The 16,740-nt window shown below is 44.7% G+C and overlaps 1 protein-coding gene across 1 annotated transcript in view; it reads right to left on the reverse strand.

Moving 5' to 3' along the window:
• Positions 1-524: 524 nt before the first annotated feature.
• The window catches only part of LOC119778715 (F-BAR and double SH3 domains protein 1-like), a 30,497-nt gene continuing 14,281 nt past the window's right edge, over positions 525-16,740 (reverse strand). The window contains exons 10-21 of the mRNA XM_038278064.1: positions 15,163-15,258; positions 14,511-14,627; positions 14,180-14,284; positions 13,762-13,917; positions 11,609-11,737; positions 9,783-9,866; positions 9,577-9,712; positions 1,776-1,876; positions 1,306-1,413; positions 1,068-1,212; positions 935-990; positions 525-860 (exon numbers count right to left, since the gene is read on the reverse strand). Coding sequence (XP_038133992.1) covers positions 822-860; positions 935-990; positions 1,068-1,212; positions 1,306-1,413; positions 1,776-1,876; positions 9,577-9,712; positions 9,783-9,866; positions 11,609-11,737; positions 13,762-13,917; positions 14,180-14,284; positions 14,511-14,627; positions 15,163-15,258 — 1,272 coding nt within the window. The 3' untranslated portion in view covers positions 525-821. The remainder of the gene's footprint in view (positions 861-934; positions 991-1,067; positions 1,213-1,305; positions 1,414-1,775; positions 1,877-9,576; positions 9,713-9,782; positions 9,867-11,608; positions 11,738-13,761; positions 13,918-14,179; positions 14,285-14,510; positions 14,628-15,162; positions 15,259-16,740) is intronic.

The following is a 16,740-nucleotide window of genomic DNA, read 5'->3' on the forward strand; positions in this document are numbered from 1 at the left end:
CCCTCCTGCCATCTTCCGGCAGTGATGTCACAGTGCGGTAAGCCTAGCGCCATTCTCCCCGCTTTAAAAGCTAAATCAATGGGAACTACTAGACACATCTGCAATCAACAACAATTATTGAAGATTTCCAGAGGACTTCACCATTGAAATTCACCAGAGCTATAGTGAAACTGACCATGACGTTGGAATACATCGGGTAAAAGTGAAAAAAAAGAGTTATTCCACCTTTCTGATTCCTGATCCTCCACGGACGGGTTGGTCGTTGGATTGCCAACTTGAGGAGGGAGGATTTGCCATCGAACTTCTGGCCAGAGAAAAAACCCGTAATATGTAGCCAACATTTGGAAGAAGAATGTTTTCAAGATGACTTTGATAATAGCGCGTTGTGACAAACACCAGATACAGCACTGGGACTTGATCAACAGCCGATACCGCACCGTGACGTCACAAACCAGTAGGTGGCAGTAGTGTTCTTTGACAAACATGGATGCCTCCAGTAAAGCACATTCACATGAAAATTACTCTGAATTAAAAACACTGATCATTTATTGAACAGGATGGAAGAATTTCAAATTTAAAGTACTTTCAGAAGTTTGAATTCTGGATATGACCGGACTTTTCCTTTAAATGTAGACATGCCATGCTAAAGCCATGAACCGCTCCCTCAGGGTGTCCAGATAAGTCCTTAATACTTTATGAGCTGAATTGTGGAAACATATCTGAAAACAGAGGTGCCTCATGGCAGGAAAACATCTCTGAGGACATGAAGGAGGCCAAACACTGCAGCTCTGCTTCTTCCTGTGAAGTTTAACGTCTCCCATCTAAGTACAGCTGGTGGGTGGAGGAGGGGGGGCCCGGCACTGAAACAACACAAGCAGAGTCCACTGAACACAACATTTCTCGCCCTGTAAAGTAGGACCAACGTGACACGTACTGGTCTAATTCGATCCCTGGGAAACTCTGAGGGGGTGTGGCTTCTGGCTTCAGCCTCTGTTGGAACAGCAGAAGCATGATGGCATCAGGAGGATCACAGGTTACAGGGAAACACTCAGGACTGCATCTCTGACCTGCTGTGAGCGGCTCCTCTACGTCAGCAGACTGCTGCTGCTCCTCTTCGCCACCAGGGGGTGAAGCAGTGCTTGCAGAACCAGCACTAGGAGCTGGGGGGATTTGGAGGGGGGGTGAGCAGGGAGATGGTGCAGAATGGAGAGGCTGGGTAGAAAAATAATTAATATTTTGTGAGAAAACGATTATTAAAAAAAACACATTAATCCGTCAGAAATGTGGAGGGTTCATACTCAGCACCTCCTCCTCTTCATCCCCCTCCTCTTCATCAGGCAGTGGCTCCACCAACAATGATGGGAATACCCCGGTTCTTCCATCTAGTTCTCCCTCCCAAAATCCATCATCTATCTAAAAAAACAAAAATCCACCATATTGAGAGTGTCTGTATGTCTGAGCAGCTTTTCTACGTCTGATGGCTGCCGAGCTGAAGCTAAACACATCAGGCTAATGCCTGCTGGATCGTTCTGTCCTTTATAATCCTGTTATCTGATGTAACTGATTACAATAAAAGCCCCTCCAGTTAGAGCAGAACGTTCCCCCAAAGCCTGTTTGCAGCGTGATCAGAGGTTTAATACGATCCTAGAGCCATACGCTACCTAGAAAACCCATCTGCTGATCGGTTTAAAGCGATTTATACCATAGATAATGTTAGGTACAGGGTTAGGACTAACCCTAACCCTAACCAACAACACGATACAGAAAATACACACCTCTCCATGTGTACGGCGGATGAGACGAATCAGCGCCCCCTCCTGGAAGGAAAGCTCTTCTGCACTTTGAGCCTGGTAGGAGTACAGCGCTTTGGCAAGACCTAAATCAGATGAGATGATGAGATTCACACCCTTTATTTTAGGTTGTTCCAACACTAGTGACTCATTGATTGTAAAGGGGGCTGAAAGGAAAGGGGAGGAGACATGGACCAAAGGCCGGACTGGAACCCTAGTCAGCCACATGGGGGACTAAGGTCTCCACACATGGGAGACTAGACTGGAAAAGGAAGACCTGAGTGGTCTGCAAGATAGATCCACTGACAATAGATCTGTTATAGATTGAGGTACTGATATATGCGGTGATTTCTAGACTAAAAGCAGGATTTAAAGAGGGTCTATTTTCTGAGCAACAGGGAGCCAGAGGAAGAACTTCAGAACCGGGCTGATGTGATCTACTTTCTATAGTTCTAGTGAGGACGCAGGCAGCAGCATCTGGATCAGCTGTCTGATCTACTTTCTATAGTTCTAGTGAGGACGCAGGCAGCAGCGTCTGGATCAGCTGTCTGATCTACTTTCTATAGTTCTAGTGAGGACGCAGGCAGCAGCATCTGGATCAGCTGTCTGATCTACTTTCTATAGTTCTAGTGAGGACGCAGGCAGCAGCGTCTGGATCAGCTGTCTGATCTACTTTCTATAGTTCTAGTGAGGACGCAGGCAGCAGCATCTGGATCAGCTGTCTGATCTACTTTCTATAGTTCTAGTGAGGACGCAGGCAGCAGCGTCTGGATCAGCTGTCTGATCTACTTTCTATAGTTCTAGTGAGGACGCAGGCAGCAGCGTCTGGATCAGCTGTCTGATCTACTTTCTATAGTTCTAGTGAGGACGCAGGCAGCAGCATCTGGATCAGCTGTCTGATCTACTTTCTATAGTTCTAGTGAGGACGCAGGCAGCAGCGTCTGGATCAGCTGTCTGATCTACTTTCTATAGTTCTAGTGAGGACGCAGGCAGCAGCGTCTGGATCAGCTGTCTGATCTACTTTCTATAGTTCTAGTGAGGACGCAGGCAGCAGCGTCTGGATCAGCTGTCTGATCTACTTTCTATAGTTCTAGTGAGGACGCAGGCAGCAGCATCTGGATCAGCTGTCTGATCTACTTTCTATAGTTCTAGTGAGGACGCAGGCAGCAGCGTCTGGATCAGCTGTCTGATCTACTTTCTATAGTTCTAGTGAGGACGCAGGCAGCAGCGTCTGGATCAGCTGTCTGATCTACTTTCTATAGTTCTAGTGAGGACGCAGGCAGCAGCGTCTGGATCAGCTGTCTGATCTACTTTCTATAGTTCTAGTGAGGACGCAGGCAGCAGCGTCTGGATCAGCTGTCTGATCTACTTTCTATAGTTCTAGTGAGGACGCAGGCAGCAGCATCTGGATCAGCTGTCTGATCTACTTTCTATAGTTCTAGTGAGGACGCAGGCAGCAGCGTCTGGATCAGCTGTCTGATCTACTTTCTATAGTTCTAGTGAGGACGCAGGCAGCAGCGTCTGGATCAGCTGTCTGATCTACTTTCTATAGTTCTAGTGAGGACGCAGGCAGCAGCATCTGGATCAGCTGTCTGATCTACTTTCTATAGTTCTAGTGAGGACGCAGGCAGCAGCGTCTGGATCAGCTGTCTGATCTACTTTCTATAGTTCTAGTGAGGACGCAGGCAGCAGCGTCTGGATCAGCTGTCTGATCTACTTTCTATAGTTCTAGTGAGGACGCAGGCAGCAGCATCTGGATCAGCTGTCTGATCTACTTTCTATAGTTCTAGTGAGGACGCAGGCAGCAGCGTCTGGATCAGCTGTCTGATCTACTTTCTATAGTTCTAGTGAGGACGCAGGCAGCAGCGTCTGGATCAGCTGTCTGATCTACTTTCTATAGTTCTAGTGAGGACGCAGGCAGCAGCGTCTGGATCAGCTGTCTGATCTACTTTCTATAGTTCTAGTGAGGACGCAGGCAGCAGCGTCTGGATCAGCTGTCTGATCTACTTTCTATAGTTCTAGTGAGGACGCAGGCAGCAGCGTCTGGATCAGCTGTCTGATCTACTTTCTATAGTTCTAGTGAGGACGCAGGCAGCAGCGTCTGGATCAGCTGTCTGATCTACTTTCTATAGTTCTAGTGAGGACGCAGGCAGCAGCGTCTGGATCAGCTGTCTGATCTACTTTCTATAGTTCTAGTGAGGACGCAGGCAGCAGCGTCTGGATCAGCTGTCTGATCTACTTTCTATAGTTCTAGTGAGGACGCAGGCAGCAGCATCTGGATCAGCTGTCTGATCTACTTTCTATAGTTCTAGTGAGGACGCAGGCAGCAGCGTCTGGATCAGCTGTCTGATCTACTTTCTATAGTTCTAGTGAGGACGCAGGCAGCAGCGTCTGGATCAGCTGTCTGATCTACTTTCTATAGTTCTAGTGAGGACGCAGGCAGCAGCGTCTGGATCAGCTGTCTGATCTACTTTCTATAGTTCTAGTGAGGACGCAGGCAGCAGCGTCTGGATCAGCTGTCTGATCTACTTTCTATAGTTCTAGTGAGGACGCAGGCAGCAGCGTCTGGATCAGCTGTCTGATCTACTTTCTATAGTTCTAGTGAGGACGCAGGCAGCAGCGTCTGGATCAGCTGTCTGATCTACTTTCTATAGTTCTAGTGAGGACGCAGGCAGCAGCGTCTGGATCAGCTGTCTGATCTACTTTCTATAGTTCTAGTGAGGACGCAGGCAGCAGCGTCTGGATCAGCTGTCTGATCTACTTTCTATAGTTCTAGTGAGGACGCAGGCAGCAGCGTCTGGATCAGCTGTCTGATCTACTTTCTATAGTTCTAGTGAGGACGCAGGCAGCAGCATCTGGATCAGCTGTCTGATCTACTTTCTATAGTTCTAGTGAGGACGCAGGCAGCAGCGTCTGGATCAGCTGTCTGATCTACTTTCTATAGTTCTAGTGAGGACGCAGGCAGCAGCGTCTGGATCAGCTGTCTGATCTACTTTCTATAGTTCTAGTGAGGACGCAGGCAGCAGCGTCTGGATCAGCTGTCTGATCTACTTTCTATAGTTCTAGTGAGGACGCAGGCAGCAGCATCTGGATCAGCTGTCTGATCTACTTTCTATAGTTCTAGTGAGGACGCAGGCAGCAGCGTCTGGATCAGCTGTCTGATCTACTTTCTATAGTTCTAGTGAGGACGCAGGCAGCAGCGTCTGGATCAGCTGTCTGATCTACTTTCTATAGTTCTAGTGAGGACGCAGGCAGCAGCATCTGGATCAGCTGTCTGATCTACTTTCTATAGTTCTAGTGAGGACGCAGGCAGCAGCGTCTGGATCAGCTGTCTGATCTACTTTCTATAGTTCTAGTGAGGACGCAGGCAGCAGCATCTGGATCAGCTGTCTGATCTACTTTCTATAGTTCTAGTGAGGACGCAGGCAGCAGCGTCTGGATCAGCTGTCTGATCTACTTTCTATAGTTCTAGTGAGGACGCAGGCAGCAGCGTCTGGATCAGCTGTCTGATCTACTTTCTATAGTTCTAGTGAGGATGCAGGCAGCAGCGTCTGGATCAGCTGTCTGATCTACTTTCTATAGTTCTAGTGAGGACGCAGGCAGCAGCGTCTGGATCAGCTGTCTGATCTACTTTCTATAGTTCTAGTGAGGACGCAGGCAGCAGCGTCTGGATCAGCTGTCTGATCTACTTTCTATAGTTCTAGTGAGGACGCAGGCAGCAGCGTCTGGATCAGCTGTCTGATCTACTTTCTATAGTTCTAGTGAGGACGCAGGCAGCAGCGTCTGGATCAGCTGTCTGATCTACTTTCTATAGTTCTAGTGAGGACGCAGGCAGCAGCGTCTGGATCAGCTGTCTGATCTACTTTCTATAGTTCTAGTGAGGATGCAGGCAGCAGCATCTGGATCAGCTGTCTGATCTACTTTCTATAGTTCTAGTGAGGACGCAGGCAGCAGCGTCTGGATCAGCTGTCTGATCTACTTTCTATAGTTCTAGTGAGGACGCAGGCAGCAGCGTCTGGATCAGCTGTCTGATCTACTTTCTATAGTTCTAGTGAGGACGCAGGCAGCAGCGTCTGGATCAGCTGTCTGATCTACTTTCTATAGTTCTAGTGAGGACGCAGGCAGCAGCATCTGGATCAGCTGTCTGATCTACTTTCTATAGTTCTAGTGAGGACGCAGGCAGCAGCATCTGGATCAGCTGTCTGATCTACTTTCTATAGTTCTAGTGAGGACGCAGGCAGCAGCGTCTGGATCAGCTGTCTGATCTACTTTCTATAGTTCTAGTGAGGACGCAGGCAGCAGCGTCTGGATCAGCTGTCTGATCTACTTTCTATAGTTCTAGTGAGGACGCAGGCAGCAGCATCTGGATCAGCTGTCTGATCTACTTTCTATAGTTCTAGTGAGGACGCAGGCAGCAGCGTCTGGATCAGCTGTCTGATCTACTTTCTATAGTTCTAGTGAGGACGCAGGCAGCAGCATCTGGATCAGCTGTCTGATCTACTTTCTATAGTTCTAGTGAGGACGCAGGCAGCAGCGTCTGGATCAGCTGTCTGATCTACTTTCTATAGTTCTAGTGAGGACGCAGGCAGCAGCGTCTGGATCAGCTGTCTGATCTACTTTCTATAGTTCTAGTGAGGACGCAGGCAGCAGCGTCTGGATCAGCTGTCTGATCTACTTTCTATAGTTCTAGTGAGGACGCAGGCAGCAGCGTCTGGATCAGCTGTCTGATCTACTTTCTATAGTTCTAGTGAGGACGCAGGCAGCAGCATCTGGATCAGCTGTCTGATCTACTTTCTATAGTTCTAGTGAGGACGCAGGCAGCAGCATCTGGATCAGCTGTCTGATCTACTTTCTATAGTTCTAGTGAGGACGCAGGCAGCAGCGTCTGGATCAGCTGTCTGATCTACTTTCTATAGTTCTAGTGAGGACGCAGGCAGCAGCGTCTGGATCAGCTGTCTGATCTACTTTCTATAGTTCTAGTGAGGACGCAGGCAGCAGCGTCTGGATCAGCTGTCTGATCTACTTTCTATAGTTCTAGTGAGGACGCAGGCAGCAGCGTCTGGATCAGCTGTCTGATCTACTTTCTATAGTTCTAGTGAGGACGCAGGCAGCAGCGTCTGGATCAGCTGTCTGATCTACTTTCTATAGTTCTAGTGAGGACGCAGGCAGCAGCGTCTGGATCAGCTGTCTGATCTACTTTCTATAGTTCTAGTGAGGACGCAGGCAGCAGCGTCTGGATCAGCTGTCTGATCTACTTTCTATAGTTCTAGTGAGGACGCAGGCAGCAGCATCTGGATCAGCTGTCTGATCTACTTTCTATAGTTCTAGTGAGGACGCAGGCAGCAGCGTCTGGATCAGCTGTCTGATCTACTTTCTATAGTTCTAGTGAGGACGCAGGCAGCAGCATCTGGATCAGCTGTCTGATCTACTTTCTATAGTTCTAGTGAGGACGCAGGCAGCAGCGTCTGGATCAGCTGTCTGATCTACTTTCTATAGTTCTAGTGAGGACGCAGGCAGCAGCGTCTGGATCAGCTGTCTGATCTACTTTCTATAGTTCTAGTGAGGACGCAGGCAGCAGCGTCTGGATCAGCTGTCTGATCTACTTTCTATAGTTCTAGTGAGGACGCAGGCAGCAGCGTCTGGATCAGCTGTCTGATCTACTTTCTATAGTTCTAGTGAGGACGCAGGCAGCAGCATCTGGATCAGCTGTCTGATCTACTTTCTATAGTTCTAGTGAGGACGCAGGCAGCAGCGTCTGGATCAGCTGTCTGATCTACTTTCTATAGTTCTAGTGAGGACGCAGGCAGCAGCATCTGGATCAGCTGTCTGATCTACTTTCTATAGTTCTAGTGAGGACGCAGGCAGCAGCATCTGGATCAGCTGTCTGATCTACTTTCTATAGTTCTAGTGAGGACGCAGGCAGCAGCGTCTGGATCAGCTGTCTGATCTACTTTCTATAGTTCTAGTGAGGACGCAGGCAGCAGCATCTGGATCAGCTGTCTGATCTACTTTCTATAGTTCTAGTGAGGACGCAGGCAGCAGCATCTGGATCAGCTGTCTGATCTACTTTCTATAGTTCTAGTGAGGACGCAGGCAGCAGCATCTGGATCAGCTGTCTGATCTACTTTCTATAGTTCTAGTGAGGACGCAGGCAGCAGCGTCTGGATCAGCTGTCTGATCTACTTTCTATAGTTCTAGTGAGGACGCAGGCAGCAGCGTCTGGATCAGCTGTCTGATCTACTTTCTATAGTTCTAGTGAGGACGCAGGCAGCAGCGTCTGGATCAGCTGTCTGATCTACTTTCTATAGTTCTAGTGAGGACGCAGGCAGCAGCGTCTGGATCAGCTGTCTGATCTACTTTCTATAGTTCTAGTGAGGACGCAGGCAGCAGCGTCTGGATCAGCTGTCTGATCTACTTTCTATAGTTCTAGTGAGGACGCAGGCAGCAGCGTCTGGATCAGCTGTCTGATCTACTTTCTATAGTTCTAGTGAGGACGCAGGCAGCAGCATCTGGATCAGCTGTCTGATCTACTTTCTATAGTTCTAGTGAGGACGCAGGCAGCAGCGTCTGGATCAGCTGTCTGATCTACTTTCTATAGTTCTAGTGAGGACGCAGGCAGCAGCGTCTGGATCAGCTGTCTGATCTACTTTCTATAGTTCTAGTGAGGACGCAGGCAGCAGCGTCTGGATCAGCTGTCTGATCTACTTTCTATAGTTCTAGTGAGGACGCAGGCAGCAGCGTCTGGATCAGCTGTCTGATCTACTTTCTATAGTTCTAGTGAGGACGCAGGCAGCAGCGTCTGGATCAGCTGTCTGATCTACTTTCTATAGTTCTAGTGAGGACGCAGGCAGCAGCATCTGGATCAGCTGTCTGATCTACTTTCTATAGTTCTAGTGAGGACGCAGGCAGCAGCATGTTGATCAGCTTCAGTCTCTGATGGGTTTTTAGGCAAACCTATGCAGACACTGTTGCAGTGATCAATTCTAGTATAGATAAAAGCATGGAGGGGTTTTTCTAGATTCTGCTGGACATCAGTCCTTTAATCCTGGAGATGTTCTTCAGCTGATCAAAGGCTGACTCAGTAACTGCCATTCTGAGCCGGTGATGTCAGGTTTCCAGAGCTGGGTGGAGTGGCTGTGTGTCTCTTTCCTTTTCTCTCACAGGGTGGCAGGCTAATTGAGTCCAACTGGGGTCCATTACTTCAATCAGATAGTTATTGTACTCAGAGTGGTAAAGCCAACTTAGTAAAATTTCAGCGTTGAGTTTTTCTCTCGTTGGATCTACCTCCCCCGAGGCTTCCGTCCTGCTCCTTCCTCAGGTTCACCCACCCTTATCTCCAAACACCCTAAAAGACCAGTGTCTCCACTCTCAAACCCCAACATCTACTTCCAACCAGCTAAGACCAGCCTTCATGAACTCCTACTCACTGTAACTCGCTGACTTAAACTGCTTTAAACAACTTTCCATAATCCATCCATCCCCATTTAGCATATTGCTTTCCATTCCAGTGCCTCTCTCAGTCCTGGCTACCATAGTTCTTTCCTTATTCTGCTCTCCTTTGCATGTCCCTGAGAATAAACAGTTTTTCTCTGTGCTCGTGCCTACTTAAGAGTCCAAGAGCTAGCAGTATGACAGGTGAAGGTTTAGGTCTGAGTCCATCATGATTTCAGCCATACTCAGTGGTTTCTAGCTGCAGCAGCTGAAGCTAAGAGCTAACTCTGGATCTCTGCTCCTTTGGTCTGAAGGTTTGGTCGATGGTGAATTCCAGTAGGCACCGACTACTGACCTGCTCGCTCCTTGTTCCCTGAGGATGAGGTGGAACTGAAGGAGCCGTCCAGCTGAGCACTGCCCTCTGCTGGCAGACACAGGACCTTCACATACTGCTCAGGAATGTAGCCCATCTGGCCACAGGAGTTACACACCTGCGTAAAGACACAGGCAGACATGCTAAGATACGGAGGTAGGATCACTGCACTGCAGACTGAAATATACCTTTAGCCAGTCCTCCACATCTCCATCTTCAATGATATGAAGCTCCTCCCCCTCTGTGACCGATAGCTCATCTGATTGGCTCGCCTTTAAAGTAAAAACAACTGGGTTTAATCTTGGATATGAACCAATAACAATAACTTTCCACAGCTTCAAATACCTGCAGATTCATCTCAGAATTATATCCAGTTTCTCCTATTTCAAGTACGCAGTCACTGAGACACCTTTGCTTTATGGAAACCAGTTTGTCCAGAAGATAAAGATCAGCCAATAAAAAGAGCTTCACTGTTTTAAAATGCTCATTAGAAAACTTTTTTTTTTTTTATTGGCTCCATAAATGACTCTTCCTTTGTCTCTCTTGAAAGCAAAAGCTTCTACCTTAAAGCTCTCCCTTAGGTCTAAAAAAAATCATATTGAGGTAAGTTGCTAAATGCTAAATTCTTTGCATGTGAAAGATTTACAAAAGCGCCACTAGCGAGAAGTAAACAGGATGAACATGCATAACGGTCGGTTTTTCATGGGCTTTTGCTTCCATGCTAATCAATGATGGTGCTTAGAGACGTCGCTACATAAAGCAACAGTCCAGGCCCATTTAGTGGCTACTTAAAAAAAAAAAAAAGAAAGACTCGAATTATGAATCTAACATTCCCCCCCCCCCGTGTTACTGGAGAAGAACCGGGTTATTTTCATGGGGGAAGCGGTGCAGATGCCTCCAGCAACACCTGCGTTAACTTATGGACTTTCGTTAACTTTCCATTATTGCAGATAAATCAAACATGTGAAGAGCTGCAATATATACTCGCCTGGATTAGAAAACAAGACATAGATATAGAATATAATCCTGAATATGCATTTAATCCACACTTCATAATTAAATAAACTCCCTTTTTTTTGCCAATCAGCGCTGAGAATAGATGATGTGAGGTCAGATAATATTCCTGTTCAGCTTCTTTGATTAATATACACAGAAAAAAAGTCAGACTTAGCAGACGTACATTCATCTGGCTAAAATCATGTTTAGATATTCTTAGCAAAGAAACTGACAGATTAGTTTTGCAAACATAAATGCGTCATTTGATTCAGTGCAGTTTTTTTCATTTTTGTATAAATTCAGACTAATTTGACTTTCATAAAAGCTCAGCTCTCATCTCCATCAATCCGCTGCTCTGACTGCAGCTGCCACCAACAGGAAGGAAGCTGGATCCAGAGACTCCGTCCTTCAGGTCTGCTTTCCTGCAGCCTTTACGTTTCTGAATGATGCCAGAAGTTCTCAGAGTTCAATTAATGATCAGATTATTTGATTCTGGTGTTGAAATAGAGACAAATATAAAAGCTGCAGGAATGTGGAGCTCATTGAAAGTCTGACATCCCTGAATTACAAAGCTGCCTTTACAGGATTGTTAAACCCTGGAGTTCAGGATTAAACTGGAGAAAAAAAAACAGTTAAAAAGATCAGAGTCTGTTAGTCAGAGGGAGGTTGATGTTGTAGTAATCTGCTAACTTCAGATTAAATAAAACATGGCATAAGTTTTATTGAATTAAACTCTTTCAAAGGTTTCATCAGTCGCCTTTCTGCACTTAATGATATTTAACAGATCATCCCTGAAATTACAAGTCAAATGTCTGAATTTTGACAGAAAAATGAAACATGCATTAAAATAACATTACTGTATTAAAGAAAATATAAATATAATAGGTACACTTATTAATCGTCACACTACAGTTCATTCAGAAAGTATTATTTAACACTTGAAGTATTTTTAAAAGTAAAGATTTGTTACTTTTGAGTACTTTTACCCCCCAAACACACACATCCAAATGACAGCTACCTGATAGCTGTAAATCACTCTGCAGGCTGCAGGATACACGCAGGTGCCAGAGGGAGACATGGGATCTGCAAATATGTCTCCTTTCTCATCCTCATAAACCTCAAAATCAGTAAGCTCCAACTCATCCTCCTGAAAACACAGAAAGACGTGAGATCAGAGACAGAAGGAGGAGCAGCCATGTTGGTCTTGGAGATGAGGGACACAGAGGACAGAAGACCTGAGACTCGTGCTCGGCTTCAGGGAATGATGGAAGCTGCTAAAAGTTAGAGAGAAGAAAGAGCCACTAACCCTAAAAATAACGAGTTGAAAAATAAAAACATGATCTAGTTTATAAATATCTTTATTATGAAAATATAACAAACATATTTTCTTGTGTCATTTAATCTTTCTGACAGCTCATTCAATTCAATTCAATTCAGTTTATTTCTATAGCATCAATTCACATCATGTCATCTCAGGTCACTTTCCAGTTCAACCAGATCATCCATTCAGATTGATTAAAAGTTTTCTATCTAAGGAAAACCAGTTGATTGCATCGACTCATTGACTCTTCAGCAATCCCTCACACTAAGCATGCTTGTAGCGACAGTGGAGAGAAAAAAACTCCCTTTGAACAGGATGGAGTCACAGCCAAACAGAAACAGACCAGATGAAGCTACTATGAGAAAAAGCAGAGAGAGCAGAACGTTAGAGATTGAACTAACAGATTCTGCAGAGTGGGAGAATAGAGATGGAGCAGAATGATGAAATGGGGGTCCCTATGTCCTCCAGCAGTCTAAGCCTATAGCAGCATAACTATAGAGATAGATCAGGATAACCTGAGCCACTCTAACTATAAGCTTTATCAGAAAGGAAAGTTTTAAGCCTAGCCTTAAAAGTAGACAGGGTGTCTGCCTCACGGACTAAAACTGGTAGTTGGTTCCACAGGAGAGGAGCCTGAGAACTAAAAGATCTGCCTCCCATTCTACTTTTAGAAATTCTAGGAACCACTAGTAAACCTGCAGATTGAGAGCGAAGTGCTCTGTTAGGAACATAAGGAACAATCAGATCTCTGATATCAGATGGAGCTTGGCCATTTAAGGCTTTATATGTGAGAAGGAGGATTTTAAATTCTATTCTGGATTTAACAGGAAGCCAATGAAGAGAAGCCAGGATAGGAGAGATATGATCTCTCTTTTTAATTTTCATCAGAACTCTGGCTGCAGCATTTTGGATCAGCTGAAGGCTTTTAACTACAGTTTGTGGACTTCCTGATAGTAAAGAATTACAATAGTCCAGCCTTGAAGTAACAAATGCATGGACTAGTTTCTCAGCATCACCCCTGGACAGGAGATTGCTCATTTTTACAATATTCCTCAGATGAAAGAAGGAAATTCTAGAAACCTCTTTGATCTGGGATTTAAATGACAGGTCCTGATCAAAAACAACACCAAGATTTTTTACTTTATTATCTGAAATCAGTTTAATCCCATCCAAATGAAGTGACTGGCTAATCAGCTTCTTTTTCAAAGACTCTGGTCCAAAGACTATAACTTCTGTTTTGTCTGCATTCAGAAGCAGAAAGTTAAGAGTCATCCAGGTTTTTATGTCTTCAAGACATGCCTGTAATCTATGTAATGGGTGAGCTTCATCTGGATTTATAGACAGATATAGCTGGGTATCATCAGCATAACAGTGGAAATTAATCCCATGCTGTCTAATAATTCTACCAATTGGGAGCATGTATAAAGTAAAGAGAATTGGTCCTAGCACTGATCCCTGTGGTACTCCACAGGTAACCTTTGAGCGTGTTGAAGATCTATCATTAACATGAACAAACTGAATTCGATCAGATAGATCAGATTTAAACCAGTCTAGTGCTGTTCCTTTAATTCCAACAAAATATTCAAGTCTTTCTAAAAGAATATTATGGTCAACTGTATCAAATGCAGCACTGAGATCCAACAGGACGAGCACAGATACAAGTCCATTATCTGAGGCAATGAGAATATCATTAGTGACTTGTCCTCTAAATAAATACAGAGGGTTTCTTGTCAGGTTTACGTTCGGGCTAACAGCTAACGCCTGACTGTTTGCTTTATACTGAAGGACAAAGCTGAAGTTAGTGAGCAGGGATTATGGACTTTAGTTGGTGTTGTAGTGTATGTCCTCACTGAGAACTCCTCTGTGGACCTTCTCTGCTCGCTGAGGCGTCTCTCTGTCTCCAGTTCCTCCTCTGCCTGGTGCATGGCATTGTGCAGCCACTGCTCGATGCCTGCGACACTGTGGGCCAGAAGAGTTAGGCGAGCCTCTGCTTTCACCCTGCTGAGCTGAAGAAGAGAAGCACACAGGCATGCTTGTTGAGAACATCAGGCTAAGTCACACATTGTGGGTGAGGCTGCCTATAGACACCCTGCAAGGTCCTTAAACCTGAAAATGATGCTCTCATCAAGTGCAGCATGTTGCAAACTTTAGAGCTGAGTGTTGACCTGAGATTATTGATAACAGAAAAAGTTCAGAGAGAGGTAAAGGAGGACCAAAAGAACTCAGACTGATTGATACTTTGACTGGATCCATGTGAAACATGTCAACCTTTGCTTTTCTGACAGTCTCCTGAACCTCTGAGATCTTCTGCTCCACACTGAGCCCCGTCTCCCCTGACAGCAGCTTCAGGCGACTCTCCAGCATCTCTAGAGCCTGGCAAAGAAAATCAGACCAATCAGACTTGGAGCTGGAGTTTACCTCAAAACAGCCTCAGACATAAAACCAGGGCATTGGCTGTGGAACGGGAAGAAGAGGCAGTCAGTTCCAGAAGAAAGAGTTCTGCCATGATTACTGTGGCTAAAACAATCCAAACAGTGATCTGGGAAAGGGTCAAAAAGCAGATATTTTTCTGTGGTTGCTCCTGCAGTGCTCAGCTCACCCTTTCACCATGGGTGATGACCTTGTAGTCCTTAGCAGCCTTAGTAGCCCATTTCTTGGCCTCCTTCACCAAACAGCTTTCTCCTTCAGGGCCTTGAATGTCCTGCAGGGCAGATACCTGTGTGTAGAAGAGGAACCATCATCTTTTCTTCCTGAGCTCCTGCAGAGGAACCACTGGCTGGAAGAATAACACACAGGAGCAGACACTGAAGTCATTCTTACACTCCTTCTACAAACACTATCCTCCCAGGTCTAGGGACCAATCTCCAGACCCAGAAATTAGCAGAGGCAGGCAGGTAAAGGGGAGTAGGATTGGGCGTCACACAAGTGCAGGCCAGGTCTGGCTCCAAACAGCATCTCAGACCCATTCCTGGCTGATCATTCACCCAATCCAACTCACACATAACCACCATAGCTCTGACCAAGGGTTGTCCTTGTTGCCGTGACTACAGTAGACACACCTCCCTCATGATGTTAGCCAGGAACCAGAGAGTCCCTGGCAGGTGGTGGTGCCTGACCCAGGACTACAGAAAGCAGTCAATAGGTCACCTGATCTTCCAGGGTTGGTTTGTTTTTAGAATTCACGGTCATTTCCCTGACGTTTAACTTTAATTCCTGAGCTTAAACAGCAATAAATAAATAGAGACACAAACCATGTCCTGCGGATCAGGCTGGAAGATGAAGTCAGATGTTTTTCTGAAGGAATCTGATTCCTGCAGAAGCTGCTGAACGTTCCTCTCTCTGGTCACCTGAAAAAAAAACAAGATATGAGCAACAAATGAAGCGTTGGCTGATCGGATAAATCTCCACTGTGAGCTGCTGTCATGAAGACTCGGATTAACTCTGCTTTATTGGCTTAAAGTTTAGGGAACACATGTGAATAAACTCCTCTGTGGAAAAACAAACAGCTTCAGAAATATTGCTCATGTGTTGAATTTCTCTCTGCAAACCTCCCTCCCTCTGCCCAGTTCCTTATTCCCACAGGTTGCCTCTTCGGCTCCGCTCTCTCCTCTCTGTGGGCCTTTATGTTTTACCTTCTGCATGAAGATGAAGAATGCCTCATATCGGGTTTAAAGACGTAACCGACTGTTTTCTGACAAGTGGAACGGTTAGCAAGACATGCTACTATCCATGAATTGCTTTTTAAATGAAGACATTTGTTTAGGATTGCCCTCGACTGTTCTAGTTAAACAGTTCAAATAAAACATATTTTCTTTAGTCCAACTGTTTTTAATATTCTTTTTTTGTTTCTGCATTTTTTATTTTATTTTATTTATTTTTTCCTACTCGCTTTGATTCTGTTTTATCTTCCTGTATTTTAATCATGTAAAGCACTTTGCATTGTCTTTGTACTGAATTATGCTATACAAATAAATTTGCCTTGCCTCGCCTTTTTTTTTTCCTAAGATGAAAACAACATTAAAAATCCTAACATAAATGTATCTTAATTTAACTTTCATCATTTTTCTGATATTTTTTTCTATCACTGAAATCAGATTCTAAGGTAAATTTGATCCCAGAGATGATCTCTTTCTTTTAATCTGGGGATGTTCGGGGTGACCAGTAACTTCAAATTTGGGATTGCAGCCCCTGATGCTCCTTTCTTCACAAAGTCAATTGGAAAATCGTCATCGTTCTGTGCAAAGTTTTCACTAAAATCCATGTTAAACTAATAATAAATAAATAGCACCCAGTGGTTTATAGATAGATACATGTGGGTAATAATAGAAATATCACTCATGCTTTGCCTTCACTTCAAATGCAGCATTAATGTTCCTCATTTCTAAGGTCTGCAGCTCTGCAAATATTCGGGATGCCTCAACTTTCAACATCTGATCTGATCTAATTTGATCGAATCCAATATAATCTTATTTAGTTTTATCTAATCTAATCTTATCCATCCTAATCTGATGTAATCTAATCTGATATAATCTAATCAAATCTGATCTGATCTAATCTAGTCTACTGTAAACGTATTTGATCTAATCTAATCCAGTCTAATCTGATGTAATCTTATCTGATATAATCTAATCCAGTCTAATCTGATGTAATCTTATCTGATATAATCTAATCCAGTCTAATCTGATGTAATCTAATCTGATATAATCTAATCTAATCTGATCTAATCTAGTCTACTGTAAACGTATTTGATCTAATCTAATCCAGTCTAATCTGATGTAATCTTATCTGATATAATCTAATCCAGTCTAATCTGATGTAATCTTATCTGA

Source organism: Cyprinodon tularosa, unplaced genomic scaffold (assembly GCF_016077235.1).
Source record: "Cyprinodon tularosa strain WSP-4 unplaced genomic scaffold, ASM1607723v1 ctg1370, whole genome shotgun sequence".
Taxonomy (NCBI): domain Eukaryota; kingdom Metazoa; phylum Chordata; class Actinopteri; order Cyprinodontiformes; family Cyprinodontidae; genus Cyprinodon; species Cyprinodon tularosa.